The sequence below is a fragment of the Lonchura striata genome, chromosome Z, assembly GCF_046129695.1.
Source record: "Lonchura striata isolate bLonStr1 chromosome Z, bLonStr1.mat, whole genome shotgun sequence".
Lineage (NCBI taxonomy): Eukaryota > Metazoa > Chordata > Aves > Passeriformes > Estrildidae > Lonchura > Lonchura striata.
The window spans coordinates 23,630,362-23,651,834 of NC_134642.1; the positions used below are offsets into that span (position 1 = coordinate 23,630,362).

The following is a 21,473-nucleotide window of genomic DNA, read 5'->3' on the forward strand; positions in this document are numbered from 1 at the left end:
TGCTCTTGAACACAGCTGCTTTTTAAAACTTAAACAAAATGTGTTTCAGCTCTAAAAACTGTATCAAACAAACACATAGGTGATGTACTGCTTTGGTAAGTTCCTCTCCTGTATGTAATTTCAGGAAAGCTTCATTTCCCACATGGTGGAAGCAGGTATCATGTTTATCTGTACAAAGAGGTGTGTCTGTGTTTTCTTTGTACTCTGGGTTAAAGTCCAGTGGCAACATCTTTTTCTCTCACTTACATTTTCCTAAACTTCCAGTTACCAAATGCTGTCCTAAGCAGTTCCCTGCAAGTCAGCTTTGAAATACAATTAGGAATAGTAATTAACTTAAAAACAGGTCAAGTCAATCATACCTACGTAACAGCTGAATATAGAAGCATTTACTTATACTTATGAAGATATTATTTTATAAACAACTGGAAATTGTATTAAAATACATGATCTCTGAGTACTTGAAAAGTAGTTTAAGCAATCTACATAACCATACAACTATTCGGGTTATCAGGTTTACCAATAATTTGTTGGTAACAGAAGTAGCTGAGTCCAGTATTTCATACCACTTTGCTTTTGTTGCCAAAGTATTCCCATTTCTAATATTTGTTTTGCATCCTTCTCTCTGCGTTTGTAACTCAACTGACAGAACATATAAACCTTATCAGAACTTGAATAATTCTGTACATCTCTGCAACCAAAGCACTAAGGAATAGCAGCAGCATTTTATCAGAATATTCAGATCACTTTATCTTCCTTGTGAAACTGCCCATAGGAAACATGTATCATGGTGTAAGTTACACAACTCATCGTTGGTGTGAACATTTAAATACTAGTCACACAAAACCTGTAGAGCATTCTACACTACAAATACACTACTTAGTCCGTCAGCTAACCTATGATACAGGTTTGATACAAAGATATTTCCAAAGGCAAGTATCAGTTTTCTCAATCAGTCCTCAAAAACATACTAGAAAGCAATACATGTCCATTTTAAATGTAGGGTAGAACCCAGATTGCCATGTAAAGTTTTTACTTTCTTAGTACTTTGACTTATTTAGGTTGTTATTCAAATGCTATCACAATACAATGGTATGCTTCTGACATTAAAGAGCAGAAAGTATTGAATAATCTTTCATTAGCATCATAAGAAAGCAATTTGTAAATGGAGTACACACAGCATGCATACATCAACATCTAACACACTTTCCAGCTCAATTAGAAACACAGCAACTGCTCTCAACACGCAGGGTCTAGACCCTGCAATAAAAGCATATTAGCAAGGGAAGTACATAAGATTGACTAACAACTTGCTGCAAAAATGGTCAAACTCAACAGCTGCGCTTAGAAGCAGCCTCCATCTATGAAAACAAAAAGTGCAGGCTGAAACATACCATCTTGCTTGAAATGTTCTGCATTTCTGAAGCCTTGTAGCCAAAATTAACTGCTATATACAACGGAGCAGCTTGTGTTTGGCTTCTCAGTCATCACAGAAAATGCACCTCCTTCTGTGGCTACTGGAAGAGTTTAATAAGGTGCCTACACTGTCAACTCAAGAAAAATGCAGCCGGACAGCCTCATGGCCCAGCGACCAGTTTGAGACATCTCTGCCTACCAGAGCTAAGCTTACAGATGAGCAACGAGCCATTCTAACCAAGATCATCTCACTTGGAGCCAGCACCATCGCCAAGCCATAGCGCTGACAAAATATTGCTGAAGCCACATTGTACGAACAACTACCTGGAAGCAAATTGTGTCACTGAGAACTGCTTCCAGCCAAGGAAGACAGGAGCACAAGTATGCCTGACACAGCTAGTCACAGGACAAAGCATAGAGAGCACATGCAGTATGCATGTGCTTGCCACTGAACCCTGCAGCCACAGGTGCAGAAGTATCAACACCTCAGGTAAGCACCTCTGTTGCTGGATTTCCAAAGCAGAGTTGAAAAGCCAGAAAAGAGGTTACTTGGAGTGGTTTCCCTTGTGGTTTCACTCTATTCAGCAAGTAGGTGGAGACTTCAGACACTGTCTTCAGAATCAAGTAGATCGGTGCAGGGTGCGTTTTGTTTCTCCATTCCAGGACAGATTTGCACAGTACTATTTTAACTCTATCTGGATGGTGGTTCTCAATGAGCACTGTTATTGTAGCTTCCAGTAATACCTCATTTTCCAAAAGCAATATATTATACAAACTCTTATACAAAAGCTTGAAGGGAAAGGGATGAAAGGTCTTCCACAACTACAATGTGCAAATGAAGGCAAGCACCTTTGCAATTCAAATCCAGCCACTATACAGAGATACCTGAACTTCACTCAAAGTCATTTCCAGAAATAAATACATAAATTAACTGGGCTAAACTCTGACCAAATTAACACAGTTACAGAGTAATTCTGGACCAGGAGTAACCTGCAATTCAGAGAGTTACTTCTGATTTACATCACTAGGTCCCACAATATGCAGAGCAGTTATGTTCAGATCGGACATAACCACTTTTTTCCCTGGCATTTTTCTCCATTCTTAATGAATCCTGAATGCTTCAGTATGACTACTGAAGCACAGATACAGGTTGAGGGTTATTTCATGGACTGAGAGGTGTGCAGAGACTATCCTCTTCAACCAATAAAATCCATAAACAAGTGTTAACTATTTTTCCTTAATTATAAAAGGGCAGATATAACACTCTTCTGCTCACTGGGGCACAGACTGAATTGCATTGCATTTCTACTAGCTTAAGTCTATCTTACTACAGTCACCTTAACAGTGCCCCTGTTGCTGTCAAAGAAGCATGTCTTCTCACCTCACTAACAGACATAGGTAAGGCAGAGAAAACATGGGAGGAAGGTGGGGCAGGACACCATGCTAAGAGGCAGGTTGCTGTGAAGTTGCCAAAATGAAGGGGAAGTTCAGCTGAGAGCTGTTTGAAGTTGCAGATGAATTATTTGAACCCAAAGCAAATGGAAAAATACTGCTCCTTACTGAGTAAGCACCTATTTCAGCACCACTCTTGCTGCACTGTTAGGTTCTCCTTCAACTACAAACTTCTGCAAAAAGTTTACTCAGTCTCAGGTTGCTCCAGGGTACTTCCAGGTAGAGGTCAACCCACTTCACCTGCTGGTGTAACTAATTTTCACCAATTGCTTTCAACCCAGACCAATCCAAACAGGACAAAAAAGTCATTACAGTAATGACTTTTAACAATGCTGCAGATAGGTACAGGTAGGTATTCCCCTTGGAAAAAGTGAAGAGCTCCTGAGGTGTACCTTGGAAGTGCAGTCCCAGCTGTAAAGAATATGCAGCCTTTGCTTTTTGCTTCAAACATAGTTAATGAAGTTACCTATTGACATGACTCAGGACCAGTCCACGTAATACCATCATGAAACAACATTCCAACACTCTGAACCAGCAAGAATCCTGTATTAATTTTGTGCAATCATAATTGCACAAAATGAATTGTATATATACTTATATATATACACAGTTATATACATATACACGTATATATACATATATATATTGTATATATACAACGAATTGCATAACAATTCATGCACAATAATACAATTCTGGTTGAATATAATTTAGATAAATAAAGTGGATGGTACACTGAGACATGCAAGGATTTGAAATTTGACATTTCTGTGCATCAGCATAAGTAATCAAGAGTAGTTTGAAGAGATTGCTCTGGATAGCCAACTTTTAGTTCCATATACAATGTTGTCAAGAAGTGCTCTTCATGGAGAGGTTCTTTGTTACAGTCAAGATGTCTCACTATGCTGTATAAGGCTTACTACCTAGCAAAGCAATGCAAAAAAATCAACGAAGAGAACAAACAAAAAAAGCCAACAAAAACCCAAACAAACAGACAAACAAAAAAAAAACACAAAAAAAAACCAACCTCCCCCCCAAAAAAACCCACAAAAAATACAAAAAAAAATTCCCAAAACTACACTGCTTTGCCATTACTTTCATTTGTCTAATTTTCCTCAAAATATTATTTTTAATAGGAAACTGTCTGTTTAGGTACTACTAAAGCTTATATATTCAGTTTTACATTAATGCAATCAGTGTCTTTGTTCTGCCTTTTGTTTTTTTTCAAGCCAGAAGGGATGTCTCCCTGCTCTTCCTTAATACCAATACAAAACAAGTAAATCTCATTTCTGTGTGTACACGCATGCGAGTCTCACAGGAAAGAAGGCACATGCAATGCTATGGAGTACAAACCATTTTATTTTACTTGTTCCTTTAAAACTATGTTTAAAAAGAAATAGAATAATTTTTTTCTCTCTAAAACTGTGCTATGTAATAAAACAGTTTTAGCATATAGGTTCAATTTAGTTTTCATGAACAAAGATTAAATAGCAAACATAGCACGGAAGCCTCTATCACTGTCATGGGCAGACATTTTTCTCACCAATAAAAGCTTTGTTACACGATATGCAATTTCTCACCCGTAATTTGAATTTTTAGAACAATATTTTGTGATTATAGTGTATGAAAACACATTCATATAATTACCATCTTTATATCTACCTAATCTACAAGAGAAATGTTACTAACCTTTGTATGAACCCCATCTTTAACCCCAAAACAAGGATATGAATACTCTCAACTACTAGGAACTAATGCAAAAGCTGCATTTCACATAAGATTTTTTTTTCTTAAGGATATCTCACTTAAACAAAAATCAAGACATTTTAGATGAGGAAATACCAAAATTTAATGTGTATGCAATTATTTTGCACATTGTTAATTTAGCTTGGTTTAGTGACACCAGTAAATACTAAGGATTATAAATTATTTGAAACAGCTTATGAAGTAGCATTCAAACTGTACATGAACAAAACTTTGAAAAACTGAAAGAAATCAATCCCAAATCCCAAATCAATCCCAAAGTTTACATTGCATGTCCTTACTGAAACAACTGTATTTAGCACTTATGAAAACCTAGAAAACACTCAACAGAGGAAGTCATCCTGGTTTTGAAATATATTTCTCCTAAACTTTCTTCATCTATTGCTAGCACATGTAACTTGGAAAGGGTACATGGCACTGTACTTCATCTTCTGAACACCAAAAATCAGTATGACCTTGATTTCCCATATCAGCATAACTGTATTGTAGTAATTTCTATACCAACAACTTGGCAGTGACACAAGCTGAGGTGGCCAAGCAGTGAAGGTGTACAACCTGTAATCAGCATATCTTGTAGGAGCTGAGTGTTGTCACCAATTAGAGTCTTGTCAAACCATGACACCTGGACAGAATTTTATAATGTAACTATAAGGCAATATTGTAGTATACATTTTTATATTATACTTTAAGTGGCAGGACTTGAATTTTCATAAATTTTTAAAACCCCTCAACAAAATATCAAGTATTATTTTCAGAAACTAATACAGCTGAAATTTTCAGCAACTAATCAAATATGAATGTCAGACTGTGTGATTTGCGGAAATCACTTTTAATTCAAATTGACAACTCCTTCAATTGCAAGTGTCAAAATTACTTTCCCTTTCTATAAATGCTAAATCTCAAATTTCAATGACAGCATGAAGACCAGAAAATTTTCAAGTTTCATACATTATATGTACTCTTATATGATTTTGTTAGAACTGAAAAACAAACCTGGTTCAAAATACCTAGTTAAGAGTTTAATAATGAAGTTTTATGGAAGAAAAATCCAATATGCTTGTTCTTACCTTGGTAGAAAGACACTTTCTACTACATAGAAGTCTTGCATAAGAACATCTCTGTCTGGTTTTGATGTAAGATTTCCTACTGTGTATCCTATTCCCAACTGGATAGCACCTTTAATAGCTGAGGATGCAGTCTGTGTAAAAAGTAAGAATTCAAGTATGAGTTTGCTAAAAGCAGATTTCTGGTCTTTATCAATAATATTATAGCTAAATGCTTCAATCATTTTCATAATAACAACACCCTGTCATCTTCACATCCTAGACTTCAGTGAAATAACTGATTTTTAATTAAAATATTTTAAAGAATCACTATATACAAAGTAAATGTATCTTTTCCCTCAGTTTCTCATTCCCAAGGCCTTTCTAAAACAATGGGGCATACATGAATGTATCCTTTTCCTCAGTTTACCATTCCCAAGGCCTTTCTAAAACCTTCCACCACGCTACCATGCCAGCATGACTGCAACACCCTGTCATCTTCACATCCTAGACTTCAGTGAAATAACTGATTTTTAATTAAAATATTTTAAAGAATCACTATATACAAAGTAAAACTTTTCAAATTACCCAAATAATAAACATGGAGTTCTAACTCAGCACAGAATCACAGAATAGCAGGTTGGAAGGGACCTCAAAAGGTTCAACCTTTCTTGACAAAAGCATGATCTAGACAAGACAACCAAGTACCCAATCAAGCCAAATCTCAAAAATGGGAATCCACCAATTCTGGGTAGATTATTCCACTGGCTGATTGTTTTCACTGTGAAATATTTCCACTAGAGTTCAAGTAGAATATCTTCAGGAGTAACTTTAACCCATTATCCTTCATATTTTCCATGTGACCCCTTGTAAAAATAGGGCCTCTATCTTCTTTGAAACCACGCTTTAAATACTGTAACACAGTGATAAGTTTCCCCTCAACTGTCACTTCTCAAGGTTGAACAAACCCAACTCTCACAGTCTCTCCTCACGTGTCAGGCTTCTCAGCCCTTTGATAATTTCTGTGGCCCTTCTCTCCACCCTCTCCAGCCTGACCATATCTTTTTTTGTATAGGGGAGACCAAAACAGATAAGAGTATTCCAGGTGTGGCCTGACAAATGCTGACGAGAACGGGATAATCTCTGCTGCTAATGCCCCTGCTGATGCAGCCCAAGACCTCACTGGGCTCCTTTGCTCCATCAGCACACCCCTCACTCATACTCAGCTTTTTGCTCACTGGGGCTCCCTGGTCCCTTTCCACAGATCTGCTCCCCAGTCTTGTGCTCCCAGCCTGTGCTGCACTCCTGGATTTGTTTTCCCAAGTCTCAGACTCTACACCTGTCCTTGTTAAACTTCAAAAGGCTCTTTGCCCACTCTTCCAGCCTACACAGGTTTTCCTCCAGCATGACTCTCCCTTCCAAAGTGTTCACTTGATCCCTGAGTGATTTTAAGTGCTCTGGATGAACACATATGAAGACATAAAACAGCGCTGGGCTCAACACCAATCCCTGAGGAGCCCACTTGTGCCAGGTTGCCAGCTGGAAAAGGAGCCATGTACCCCCACTCTGGGTGCTGCCTGTGGGTCAGTTCCCCACCCACTGCACGGGCAGCTTGTCCAGACTGTTACGCAACGGCTTCACCAGGAGGCTGCAGGAGACGTAGAGAAAGCCTTGGAGAAACACAGGAGACAACATCCATGGCCTGCCCCCATCAACCAAACAGCTTGCTTGCCCTAGAAAACAATCAGGTTTGTCAAGCACAATTTGCCCTTGTTGAACTCATGCTGGAATTTCCTAATCATATGCTTCATCTGACTTGTGATGGCTTCTAGGAGAATTCTTTCCATAACACTTTCCTTTGCCTTAGTATAAAGTTTCAGAGTGCAAAGACAGACCCCAAACTCCACAATATTGTGATCACTGTAGCCAAAGCCATCACTAAGTGAGATATTACAAAGCTCGTTTCCTTGGTTAGTGAGCAGCCAGTCCAGCTATGCCTCATTCCTGGTTAGCACATCTAACATTTGCATGAGGAAGCAGTCCTGTATTCATTCCAGAAATTTGATGGATGTTGTGACCTGCTGTATTGCTCTACCAAGAATGTCTGGATAGTTGAGGTCACCGAAAAGACCTACAATCTGTTATCCAAAACTGCTTAAGTGACCCTGATTAAGTGCTTCCTTGACCTTTTCTTCTTGGTTTGGAGGTCAGTAGCAGATGCCTAATCTAGATCCCCCTTGGGGATGTTCTTTCTGATCTTGATCCAGAGGCATTTGATATGGCTTCCACAGACACTGTAGTTGATCTGTACATGTTCATGATTCACTTTTAACCCAGAGTGCAACTCCTCCTCTACTTTTCTGCCTGTCTTGACAAAACCTGTAATGATCCTTTGTGATCCTGTTAAAAGTTGCAATCTAACAGGACATTCAAAATGTTTCAGGATTGTGAAGTGTGCATTATATTCTGGAAAAAAAACAGTCACAAATTCCAGGTGATTATACATGCATGCCAAAGCATGACAATGCAAGCTTATGGCTTAAATGTTGATTCTAGATGCAAATAAATATATTTATTATCTTCTGCCTAACAGTCAGTGCAAGAGGTCTATTGACTGTGCAGAGTCCTGAGAAAAAATGAAATGGGGAAAGCAAAAAAAATCTCTCTGAAAAATCTACCCTTTATAAAGTCCAAGACTAAATTCAATGGCCAGAGCTTGCAGGACAGAGAAGGCTTCAAAACAACGGCATGAAATTGTGATACTATATGCGTGTAAATTGAGACCATATCTGAAACCTTCTCATGCTGAATAGACAGTCACACTACATCAATTTTAAAAACAGCAGAAGTGAGTCAAAATCAGAAACTAGTCAAAAAAGGAGTTTTTAAAGAAACATGGAAAGAGTGAACAAAGAAAACCATTGGTCAGGGAAAGAATGCTATAAGAAAGGGAGTATCTTCCCTTGCATGATCACCAGTTTGAAGACATGTTTGGTCCCTGTTTCTAGGCTTTACCTTCTACCTACCCAACAAGCAAGAGACTAACAGAAGAAACAAAGACCACCAGAAGTTTCATGATCAGAACCACTTCAGCACTTAAACAGAAACATTTCAGGAGTGGAAATTACATAAGAAGTGGTTCAAGTACACAAAGCTACTCTTGTTCTAGTTCTTGGAACAGCATAAACTAGAGTGGCTCTTAGTTTTAGAAAAGACAGAGATGTGTAGCTCTTAAATAATTAACACTGCATACCAAGCAGAACTTAGACTTGCATAACAGTTTAGAACCAGCAATTTGGTGGGAACAAACAACAGTCCATTCTGAAAGTACTACTTTGACTAGTAAAAAGATTTGGCTTTGGGTCATAAGAAGAGTCACATTTTTCTTTCCTTCAAAGGCTTCTATTCATGAATGATTAATGCTCAACAAAAGCTGTAATTATGTAACTTTGATCAAACCAATACACATACAAATAGTTTCTGCTTCATTGCTGGATGCCCATCATGTTCACTGCCACAGCAAGCAACTATGGCTGAAAGAACAGCAGACAGAACAGCACAACAGAGGACGTGCCATTCCAAACAAACCCTGACAAAACCCACCAAACTTTAAAAACACCCAATAGAAGTAACCTGGCAATGTGATTTCAAAAAGAAACCTCTGGATCACCTTTCAAGCTCATAAAAATATTTGTAGTAATTTTTTTTTTTCAAATTCAAAAGACCCATACACTTGTAGTCTCTGGAAGGCAGAATGTAAAACCTTCTAGGACAATGACACAGACCTTTCCTACAAGGTTACCTCCTTGTTAATTTCCACTCATATTCAAGAATGTCATTAGTAACCACCCATCATTTCTGCAGCAACCAGAGAAGTTGGCTTAGCAGAAAAGTAATTTAGGAAATAATTCAGAATACTTTAACAACAGCTTTGAAACAAATTGAGAGCTGCTACAGCATGCTGAAGGCAACTGCTAGCCCAAAGTCCACATCTTGTCAATGACTACTATGACCAAAGGCTGGTAACTCAGTATGCTTTTAGCAACTGACAAGTATTTGTTTTCAGTCCATTAAATAAAAACAGAACAAGCCTTGGAATTTGTCTTTTAAACATCACTTGTCTTAATTTTTATATTACTATTAGTAATAATAATATTATCATCATTAAATAAAAAAAAATATAAAAAAGCTCCTTCTTAAGCCTTAGGGGAAATGTTCTCGAAATATCCATTTTATTACTACAAAAATGTATTTCTAGGAAACTGCAAATGCAACTGGAAAAACTGAAGTCCCTTTTGAATTTTTCGTTACTTGGGCACCACTTTCAATGCCCATTAAAAGACATTAAGACAGCAAAAAGCAGCAAAATCTAGTTTCAAACCTAAGCTCTTATTTTAATTTGTCTTGAATACTCTCCTGCTGCAAAGCAAACAATAAAATTCAGCAACCTTCTGCACCATGGGTTTTTTCAGTCTTTTAGAGACTGAAATAAATTTTTCTTCCCATTAGTCTTAGGAAGAGGTTCAGAAAATGGCTCTGAGATTATTTATTAACTGTAACTGTAAAACTGACAGCACACAGTGACAGTACAATGAGTCACAGATAATTTAACCTATTATCAACATTCTGAAGATCAAAAAATACTAAGGGATGATAATAACCAGCAGGATAAAAATGTTGATGAATTTTAGGTTATGAAAGTGATTGAATTTGTAGCAAATGTTGTACTCTATGACAGCCGTCTTTGTTACATAAAGGGACACAAAGTAAAACTTCTCCTGTCCTCCTTCTGCTGTTCAGGATATTACTGTCTACTGCACAGGTGCTTTGATGCTTTTATCCCTGCATAAAAAACTGAAACTGTTCTCATAATGAAACATACCTTTGCCTCTTTTTGTCAAAAGTAACTATACATTTTTTCATACCTGTCATATGGCTTTGCTAAAAGAGCCTGTAGATGAGAAAAATTATATGCATTCAAAGCATAACAGCAGTATAAAACACAGAATACAGGTACATGGAATATTTGCATCACTGATAAATATTCTAGTACTCAATACACTGTTTTCTTGAATTACTTTCTTTGCAGATTGGTCTTCCACTTGCTCTACATTACTGTAAGCTGAAATCCTTTTTTCAGAGTAGCAAAATAAATGAGAAATTAAATCCTCTTAAATCAGGTCTTAAATTCGCACATGATCCCACAAATAAACTAGGCAGGATTCAGACATTGTTTTTCCTATAAATAATCATGTTCAGGTAGCCTTCTAAAGTGTAAATTTTTTATTTAATAAAATAAAGGTGCTACTCAGACATATATAATGCATATAAAGGCAGTTCATAACCAGATAACCATAAAAAAACCCAACAAAAAAAAATCAACTAACTGAAACTATCTAATAACCTTACAAGTTAGGAACAAGGCTACTGAAAGGATTAAAAAAATATGTCCTTTAAAGTAACTGAAAAAAAAATTCAAGGATGGCAAAAATATGGATACTGTAATTTCAGAATGTATATTATAATTTGGACAATAATTGCTTCTGTTAGAGTGTGAAGGTTGTAAATTACTGGCAAACCTGACAAAATACAAATATGTCAGTAAATGTACAAACTCCACTGTACACAAAGATTTTATATATGATAAATGAATTTATTCCTTGAAACAAGTGTCCCTATAATTTATTGGTAATTGTATGGGACTATTAATGGCATAAAAGATTTAACAAACCATGAGCAGATTGGAGCTGAGCAGAAGGACACAGACTTAATCTAATTTAATAGAAGTTCCTCTCTACTGTCATTCAGTTATTTTTCTGTGCAATTTTCAAGTCTCAATTGCTCTTTGCTAAATCTATATGCATTTCCTACAACATGTTAATGAAACTCTAACATTCTAGGCTTCTTCAAAAGTAGACATCAAAGGGAAACCCTTTAAGTCCTCATGAATGTGAACTTTGCCCTTGTTTTTTTGTGTTCTCCCCTTTTATAACATTTTATTGCAGCTGAAGTTTGACCTATGAACGTTCTATAGCAAAGATAGTGATTTTTCCAGAAGACAGCTGGTTTATTGCAGGTGCCACAAAGTGATGCAGAGAAATTAACTCTGCCTTGGAAATTCTACATCATTATCACTGTGAAAGGCAAAATGATGATTGCTTTTCTACTACTGCCATTCATACAGGTTTTTAAATCTGCCAAATAAAATGGCACAGACACCTAACTACCACAACTCTTTTTAAGAGATAGGGAGAAACAGACATCTGAACAGAAGTCTTCACTGGTTTACACTGCTTTGCAACCACGCATCCCAAAAAGTAGTTGTCACTAGATTCATTTCTCTCTGCTACTGTATGTGGAGAAATCTGCTTTCATCTTCCTCATTATCTCACCCTTGTCCTCTGTTGACAGTAAACAGGATTGGGGTAGAACAGCTACCTGCCTTCAGGCAAAAGTCTCAGTGAAATAAATAATTTTTTAAAAAAAGGAAGAAAAATATTCATAGGTCTCACTTAAAAAAAATTGTTGAAGCCACATGGCTTTTGCCAGATCTGAATTTTCTACTACAAGCAGACATTTGTTCTTCAGCTTTACTAGTTAATGTAAGTCCCAGAAATCCACCCATGCTATCACTTCCCTGCAAACACAGTTTATCATTTCCAGACTTCTGAGAAGAGAGAATATGCCAGAAATTGTGCAAACTCTTAAGCCAAACTATCTGAGGAGAATGCCTGTTGAAAAACAATACATATTCCTCAAGCAATATTTAAAAATAGCTTGCTTAGGATATTAGGAAATTTCAATTAGATTCAAGACATACATGTGGTTATTGCCTAGTCCGTGGCTCCTGCACTTGATCTTTCTGTCTTTGAGTGCCTGGTGTGCTTACAGTCTCCTTGAAACAACACTTGACACTGTTTCTACTGAAACTCCCAGACAGAGGCAGCTACCCCATCTCAGCATGCTTTCTGTAGCTGATACATAATAAATCACAAATAGGGACATGAAAATAGAGCTACCAGAAAATCCCATTTAAAAAAACTAATCTTACTGTTTCTCCGCAACTTGTGACCATGGGTCACCACAGTCACAGTACCACTCCAATCTTTCTTCAGTTCACACTTCTCTCTAGCACGTTTGCCTACCTTCTGCAGGTCACTCTTCATAAACGTGGACTCCTGCCCATCGTGTGTGTGTCTGTGCAATTGTTACAGCTGAACTGCAATTAGAATTATTTCCTTGTCCAAGCTGAATATGATCTCCCTTCATTTTCCAAAATAGGATTCAAATGACTCCATGGCTTTCAATTAATTTTTTCTCAATTTCAAAACATTTATGCTTAAGCTTCAGTAGTAGCCAAGAATCCAACTACTCTGGCTGTTCTATCTTTGAGGAAAAGAATTTGAGACCTCTGAGCTTGGAAGCAGCCATAGCTCCAGGCAACATCACAGTCATTTTAGTATCTTTATAGGTGCATAAAATCTGCCATTGAGGTCCCAGTGCAGCAAAACTTTCAGTGATGAAATTGCAGTGTCTAAAAGAAAAAGTACCCATCTGCCGGCATTAGATGCAGGGCACAAGTCAATGCTAAAAGAGGTGGAGCAATGCTGCTTGCACGTTAGCAAGCTCTAACAATAGGTAGCTGGCTTCCTTTATCCAGGCAAATTTCCCTTGCTTCTGGCAAAGTGACTCACGATATGCAGTTTTGAACAGGTTACATAAAGTGCTTGTAATAGGCTAAACAGAAGAGCTGCAAGATATGTAATGACAAGAAACAAACTCTAATTATATACTTGTGTGGCAGCCTTCAGATTAAACAGAGATTGTGGAAATCCAGTAACAGATATTAACAAGTGCACAATTACATCTATTCTGTTTTCTGGTGTGATTCTTTTACACTTCTAATCTGCTTTGACAAACCTGTCTGAGCCTTATTCTTACCACCATCCTATTATTAAGAATCAGGATGCTACTGAAATCTGATTTGACAAGGAGCGGACTCAGGGCTTGTGTGATCAATGACATTGCAAGTCAGAAACTGCATGTGTGTCAGCAACTTCTCACAACAAAATCTGCAAAATAGAGAGGAAATGAAAAAAAGCAGCAACTGCATACTCTAGATGTCCATGACTGGATACAAATATCTAAAAGAAACTATAGTCTGGTGACCTGATTTTTGCAAGTATGCAATGGTACAAACAACCAGTCTCTCTTATACCTCCTACCCTGTTCCTCTCTGAGAAAAACACTCACAAAAAAACACCCAAAAAAAACAACAACAAAAAAAAGCCAAAAACAAACAAAAAACAAACAAACAAACAAATAAAAAACCCAAAAAAAACCCAAAAAAACCCCCACACAAACCCAAACAAACAAAAACCTAAACCAAAACCCCAAACCAAAAGCAAAAGAAACACAAAACTGACCCAAGCTAACAAAAACCCCTCCACCCTGAAAGAACTGGCCACAGTCTGCACAATTTAGAATTTCTTTGATCTCAAAGTTATTTTAATTCTCTACCTTAAAAGCTGCATGGAACCTGTATCCATGAAGTGTCTCTTTCATTAACTAAGTTCTTTGATCTGGGTGACTGAAACAATTTATTATTCATATTCACACTGTAGACTTAACAACTTCTCAAAATTTACAAATAGAGAACCCATAAGTAGTCTAAGACTATGTTTGTAAAAAATGTATGCAGCTGAACAGCTTTGCAGCCCCACCTTAAAAAACACCATTTAAAAGAGAGAAAAACACCCTGGTTTTCAGACATGAGAAGAAAAATAAAAACCAACAAAAAAAGCCAAACCAAAAACAAACAAACAAAAAAAACCAAAACCAAAAAACCCCAAACAAGAAAAAAATCCACCCAAAAAACTAAAACCAAATAAACAGAAAGTTATGTTCCCTCTTCTCGCAAGACTTTGACTAGATAGTAACAGACAATTAAAAGCCAGAAGAGCATTTATGTCAGAGTGCAGCAGAAGAAAAACTGAAAGCTAAAAAGAAAACAGTGGGAAGAAGGAGCATGATTCATAATAAAAATCATTCTCTGTCTTGGTTCAATTATGCATTTCAGAGTTTGAAAGGATAGCGTAGCAATGCTCATGCAAGCCCTTTCACAAGGTTGTAGTAATGTAAGAAATTTCTTTGAACTTCAACATGTTTACATTCACACAAGATGGCAAGTCAGCTGACTACTGTAGGAAATTGATGAGCTGGAGATTAATTAATTCAGATAAAGATGTTACCTACGTCTGTTTTAGCTGAGATGAACAAAATAATAAAGGAAATATTGCAATAATCTAAAATTCCAGAGGAAAACCTGACAGCCTTACAAACTACTTATTATTCTGGAAAGTTTTATCATGGATGAAGTCAGAGGTGCTCTCCTGCAGATAGCTTGTTTTCATGTAACTCAGGTTAACTTAAAGCAGTGAAAAACAGCCATTACTACAGAAGTTTGTAATACATGGATGGCAGTTATAACTACTTAAAAACAGCCCAAGTGGCTGAAAAAGCACCAGCTGAGGAAACAAGCCCTTCTGCAGCCCAGATTTCTGGAGAAGTGGCATGGGAAGTCACAGGAAGGACTGTAAGTATTTTTCAATCAAACAAGTGTAACAATACATGACTGGAAAAATGTAAATGGAACACCTGTGGGCAATTTAAGACAGGTAGCTTCTGGTTGCAAAAAAGCCTTCTGCAGAGCAAGTTTCCTCTTTGTAACTTACCTAAAACCATGGAATTAAATGAGAAATTATATGAAATGCCTCTGATGAACACAAATCTTACCGGGCTTACCCTATACTTCTAGACATATACCATTGATACATCTGAAAATTCATTTAAAAAAAGAAACAACATATATGGACTATCTGAAGGAGATGAGGATCACAGAATCACAGTGTGGTTTAGGTTGGAAGGGACCACCAGTGGTCGTCTGGACCAACCTCCCTGCTCAAGTAGAGTCTTCAAGATTTAACAGAAGGTGCAAAGTTTCTAAGGAATTTGACTAAAAAAAAGAGAGACATTGTTAAAAGTGGGACATTGGGTTGTTACTAGTCAGCTCTGCATGGATAAATTTTGAGATCAGGATTTATTAATATTTTATTAAAATTATCACAAAAAGGATGATACTATTACATAATAATACTAAAGTATTAGAGGCATATGCAGCACAGAATCTTGAACATAGAAGAACTGGAGGTGTAATTATATGAAAAGGAAATAAACTGGAATAAGATACAACAACTGGTGATTCAGGGACAGAACTTGGAGGTGACAGTCACTGTAATCTGTGATTATGATGTGGCTATGAATCACAGGTCTTGTCAGAGGGACTTCCAGAATTTGTGCCATAGTAAGAAGATTTCCTACAGCTTCCCCTGAAATATTGTGAATTTATAGTTGAAAAGGAACAGAAGAATATGTGGGATGACCAGGGGGAATGGAAGCTTGCCTACGGCTATTACCAATCTAGTCTAGCAACATAAACCTGTAGAAGTTCAGGCACCAAACATTTCTTCCTTTCTCATACTAATTGTCAAGACAAATTCTGACTGCTATATTTTAAAGTCATCAGTTGGGAAATTTAAACTAACCCATATTTAAAATAAACATTATTTCCTTTCATTTCTGAGAAAATTATCTGGAATGCTAAGGCCACCAAGGTACTGGCAATGTAATTGCCAGGAAAGGGGTGGTAAAAGAAATAGCTTATTAATCTTCTTGACTTTACCAGCAGTACTGTAAGCGTGACACAGAAATTAAAAACCCTAATCACTGCATGTACTGCAGAAGCAGGTGGACCTCTGGGCTAGATTACAGCAATAATTTAAAACATAATCACCATTTATTTGAGATTATCTGTCAAAGTAATGATCAAATTCAGTAGCTAAAAATTTGATTGTGTAAATATGTAAATAAAAATTTTATAGTTCAGCTTAGTTACCAAAATTGCTAGTGGACCTAGATAATGCTGGTCACAGACAATCAGTATCAGAAAAACAAACCCCAAACCACTCTCAGCAATATCTAAATCGAGTACTGATACATGCTCCTTCATTAAATAAGTCCCCTCTTACACGTCTTTAAGAAAAACAGAAAACAAATACTGGGCTGCTTGGCAAAGTGCTAGAAAGGTGTTTTGCTTTTCGGGTTACTAGTCTAGACATATCACATAAACACTCAAAGCATTTGGAAACTTAGTACATTTCTTACAACAGTGTTTAAGCCCAGAGATGTATCTGTTGCCAAGAGCAAAAATTTCTATCAATCTAGCAAGATGGTATTCCTTAAAGCTGGACTAAACAAGTTTTAAATACCTTATGATTTCACAGCACAGATAAAGTAATTTCAAAAACCCCACGGAACATATTTTATTTGTTCTTGGCTTTAATCTGTTCTGAAATATATTCACATGCAGCAGGTCTGGATTACAGACATGAAGGATAAAACATACAATGAAAAGGTTGAAGGTTTTATTTACCTTTTTATATGTTTTCTCTTCATTTGGCTTTCCAGCAGTAACATCTCCATTTTCAGTAACAAACGACATCTAGTAACAGAAGCTTAGGTTACAAAGAAGGTATTTGCTTTACAAAAGTAATTGTTCAGAAAAATAATATAATTTATTATCCATTTTTGCTAAATTCAAACTTTTCAGAGGACAGCACACTACCAAGATCAGTGAATCAAGGACTATCTAGGATATTTTATTTTCTACACAGACTAAAAGGACAGCACTGGCCCAGGAATATGTCCAGCATATGACTGATTCTACATGATTCTGCTTCTTTTCCCCACACCAGTGTGCAGTGAAGTCTTGCTCCTCAGCCTACTGCATGAGATGTGCATGAAAGACAAAAACTCTGAAGCTTGTGAGCCAGATATTCAGTGGCACGTCTTAGTCTAAGGTCCTTGGCTGCATCAATATGATGTATCTCCTTAAAGTAGCAAGGAAATCATAGAATAACATGGAATTGCAGACTATTCTGAGTTGAAGGGACCCACAATGAGCACTGAGTCCAGTTAAGTGAATGCCATATACAGGGATTGAAGCCACACCCTTGGCATTATTAGCATCATGCTCTAGTTGACATTGTATCTTATCACAGCTGTAAAGTTATTCTAGACCAAGAATGAACCACTAAGAGATCACCTTGGTAAGACACTCTGAGTACATCTGCCAAAGTAAACAAAACAAAAAAGTACAATGACACGGCTTAAAATAATTCTAGATTTTACCAATACTTTGACAAGGGAATTATACTTACCCTTATGAACAACAGAACAGGTCATCTGGAGCTGAGAGTGAAGATCAAGCCATTCATTGGTGGTGGTAATGCTTTTCACAACCTATTATAAGAAATATCTCTCATCTCTATGCCTTAACAAATTTCCTTTTATTAGCTGTAGATTTCCTTTTATTGCTATTCTTCCTCCAAAGCAAGCATTCAGCTACAAGTGAGGCTTTTTAAGATTCATGTCAAATAACTTGGTTGCTATACTTAGAATTTACTATACTTAAAACATATTATAACTTGGTTAATATACTTAGAAACTGGCAGTATTACACAGGAGGGAATCAGTGCAGAGTAATTCCTTTTTGCCCCAGATATTCCACCCCTGTGGCACAGGCAACTCTACAATAAAACATATAGGTAGAGCAATACACATATATGCTCTGGAGTGTTGTGTAATTACATGTGTTATTAAGGCTTATAATATCCAATCACTTATAAGAAATAGCTGTGATGGTTTGGAAGACAGCACATTGAAAAGTCAAAGATTACAAATAAGAAGAAATATAATAATACTTCAAATGAGAAGAAAATCTCACTTTGTCTTTAAGCGGTTCAAATAGCATCTTGTGCATAACTAAAAATTGGTTTAAAAAAGTATTCTCAGGCCTCATTCACTGATTTTGATTTTCCATTAATCTAAAAAGTATACTTAACACTACCAAGGAACCTTTTCATAAAAGGAGTCAAAGTATTTTCCTTTCCTTTTCTTCGGAAAAGCACCTGAGCCAAAAAAAAAAAAAAAAAAAAAAGGTGGGGGTGCACAACAAATAGAAACTTGGAGTTTCTCAGAAGAAAACAATGCCTCAGAAAAACATACTTCTTATACTGCATACCAGTATTTTCCTCCTTCAGCTAACGGCATTCTTCATTGTAGCCTCCATACAAGTAACATGTGTTAATCACTAATTCCTTCATTTGGATGTGCATTAGCAGTCTCCTATACACTGAACTCCTATCTAAAGGCAACAACTTTGTTTTTATAGCTTTTTAAATTGTACATAGTTCATCTCACTCACCTATATTCACACATTTAATATTAATATTACTATTCATCCATGCTTACAACTCTATCAGTACACAAAGGCATTAAGAACTTGCTTAAACAGCTTTTGTAGGAAAAGAAATGTCATTTTAATTACTAGTAAAAGACTTTTAAAATAACTGATCACTGGGTTAAAATACCAATCCCCACCCAAGCTGTTGTTCTCCACATACCTCCAAGACTATTGATACAATATGAAGTTCCACTACACACAAAACTTCCTAAATTATGAGCACACAGACTCAGCAAAAGCCAAACATGAATGTAACATGGGAGAGTTATTTCAGTAAGTCAGCTCAATAAAACACTCATGCTACACATGGGAGAAAAGCCTGTTTTTTTTCCCAGCACAGACAGACAAATTATTCAACACTTCACTTATGTGAAAATATACCCCTGCAATGCTGACAATAGGAAACAGACAACGTTCAGTAACTACCAAGTATAAAAGCTCATACACCATAAAGACAGTAAATTTTTCCTGTATGTGTCAATTACTTTCCTAAAGGCATCTAGAAGAGAATTTTGTTCTAATCTTCTGAGAAAAGACACCACTCTACCTTAACTGTGGTTGTGTCAAACAACATTCAAAATCTGTGCTGTGAGTACCATCTCTTTGTTCCATGCTAACAATGTTTTGCGAAGTATTACTCCTGTATTTTCCTCCTGCCCGAGAGCTAATGAAGCAGTACATGGTGCCTTCGCACACGTTTTATAATGTGCAGAGCAACAGCTACTGTCTCAGTTCTGAGGTTTAACAGTTCAAAGACAGGTCACAGTCTTGGACTCACTTCCAGACTAAGCTACAACTATTTATTTTTTTGTTGCCATAGCAGGAAACTACTGTAACTAAACTTGATCTCTGTATGTACCTGACAAAGGAAAAGTTCACAATAAAGTAAGATGTGGGGTAGGGGCGGGTAGAGGACGAAAACTTTTTGTTTCAGAAATATTGTAGTGTGTTTTTTGCTGGGATAAAGTTAATTTTCTTCACAGTAGCTAGTGTGGGGTTACATTTTAGATTTGTGGTGGAAACAGTGTTGATAATTCAGGACTGTTTTCTACTCTTGCATAGTGCTCACACAGCATCAAGGCCTTGCTGCACCCTTCCAGTGCATGGGTTGGCAACGCACAAGGAGCTAGGAAAGGAAACAGCCGGGACAGATGAACCCAGCTGACCAAAGAGATATTCCAGACCATATGGCATCATGCTCACGTACACAGAGGTAGGGGGAAGAAGGAAAGGAGGACGGTCAAAGTGACTGTTTTCCTTCCCAAGTCACCATTAGATATTATGGGGCTCTGGTTTCCTAGCAATGACTGAACATCTTCCTGTCCATGTGAAATGGTGAATGAATTCCTTGTTTTGTTTTGTTTACATGCACAGCTATGTACCTATTTAGAGATAAACAGTCTTTATCTCTACCCCTGAGTTTTTTCACTTTTACCCTATTGATTCTCTACTCAGTTCCATCAGGGGGTAGTGAGTGAGACAGTGTGTGGGGCTCAGCAGCTGGCTGGGCTTAAACCATGAGTGAAAGATGGCTATAAAGATCTTGTCTTTACCGTCTTAGATGCTATCCCACCTGATAACAAAGAAAGAGAAACATTTAAGTACAGTAGGAATTTAAAGAGGTTTTTTCCCAAATACTTTTGAAGAGTCAACATTTTGGTCACAAATCTTATGTGCAACAAAAACTACTGTGACATGTACATTTCTGGAAACACAAGATTACAGCCTTCAGTTTCAGCCTTCTGCTCCAAACACCTTCTAGTCCTAAATGCAGACTTTGAAAAAACCACATCTATTCAATGCATGCTTCAGAAAAAAAATAAAATAATTGTGTTTCACAGTTAGTTTCTCACAGGAGAATCATACAACCACACACTTCCTAACACAAACTGCAACTTCCATCACTCTGGGGGAAAAGTGCCATATGCATTTTCCTCTAGAGCTACAGGGATGCCTTTTTAATTTCTCTGATCAGCCAGAAGCCCACAATGTCAACACCACCCTGCCCACCACATAGCTAGCATTTTGGAACAGAAATTACAGACAGCAAATGTGAGCTTCCTACCCAGCTTTGATTTCTTGTTCTTGAATTTTTAATTCCATGTTTCTTATATAGTCAAAATTTGTCTTTTACTAACAGCATAAAGTATTTGTTTTTCCAGATTATAAATAGCCAGCTGTTTTACACAACCTCAGTTGCTGAGGCCCAGTTCACGTGAACAGGTATTTGTACCTTACACAAAAATGGCCTCTCAGCTCAATTTCAAGTTAACTTTAGAACTTCCAACAATTTCAATAAAAGCCAACATTCATGAAAAATGCTATTGCTAGATTCCTACAGGCCCATGTATTAGTTCATTCAGCGAAAAATCAGGTCTACTTTTTTTCCATTACCATGAAAACATTTTGGGGTTTTTTTTTGGATAATTCAATTCTTA

General features: G+C 36.9%; 1 protein-coding gene across 8 annotated transcripts in view; it reads right to left on the reverse strand.

Moving 5' to 3' along the window:
• Positions 1 to 21,473, reverse strand: part of PIP5K1B (phosphatidylinositol-4-phosphate 5-kinase type 1 beta) — a 97,919-nt gene that overhangs the window by 43,423 nt on the left and 33,023 nt on the right. For 7 of the 8 annotated variants that reach the window (XM_021530505.3, XM_021530509.3, XM_021530511.3 and 4 more), the window contains 3 exons: positions 17,951 to 18,032; positions 17,164 to 17,232; positions 5,697 to 5,827 (listed from right to left, as the gene is read on the reverse strand). In XM_021530505.3, the coding sequence (XP_021386180.2) occupies positions 5,697 to 5,827; positions 17,164 to 17,232 (200 nt within the window). In that variant the 5' untranslated portion in view covers positions 17,951 to 18,032. The remainder of the gene's footprint in view (positions 1 to 5,696; positions 5,828 to 17,163; positions 17,233 to 17,950; positions 18,033 to 21,473) is intronic. The other variant, XM_021530512.3, reaches the window with a different exon arrangement.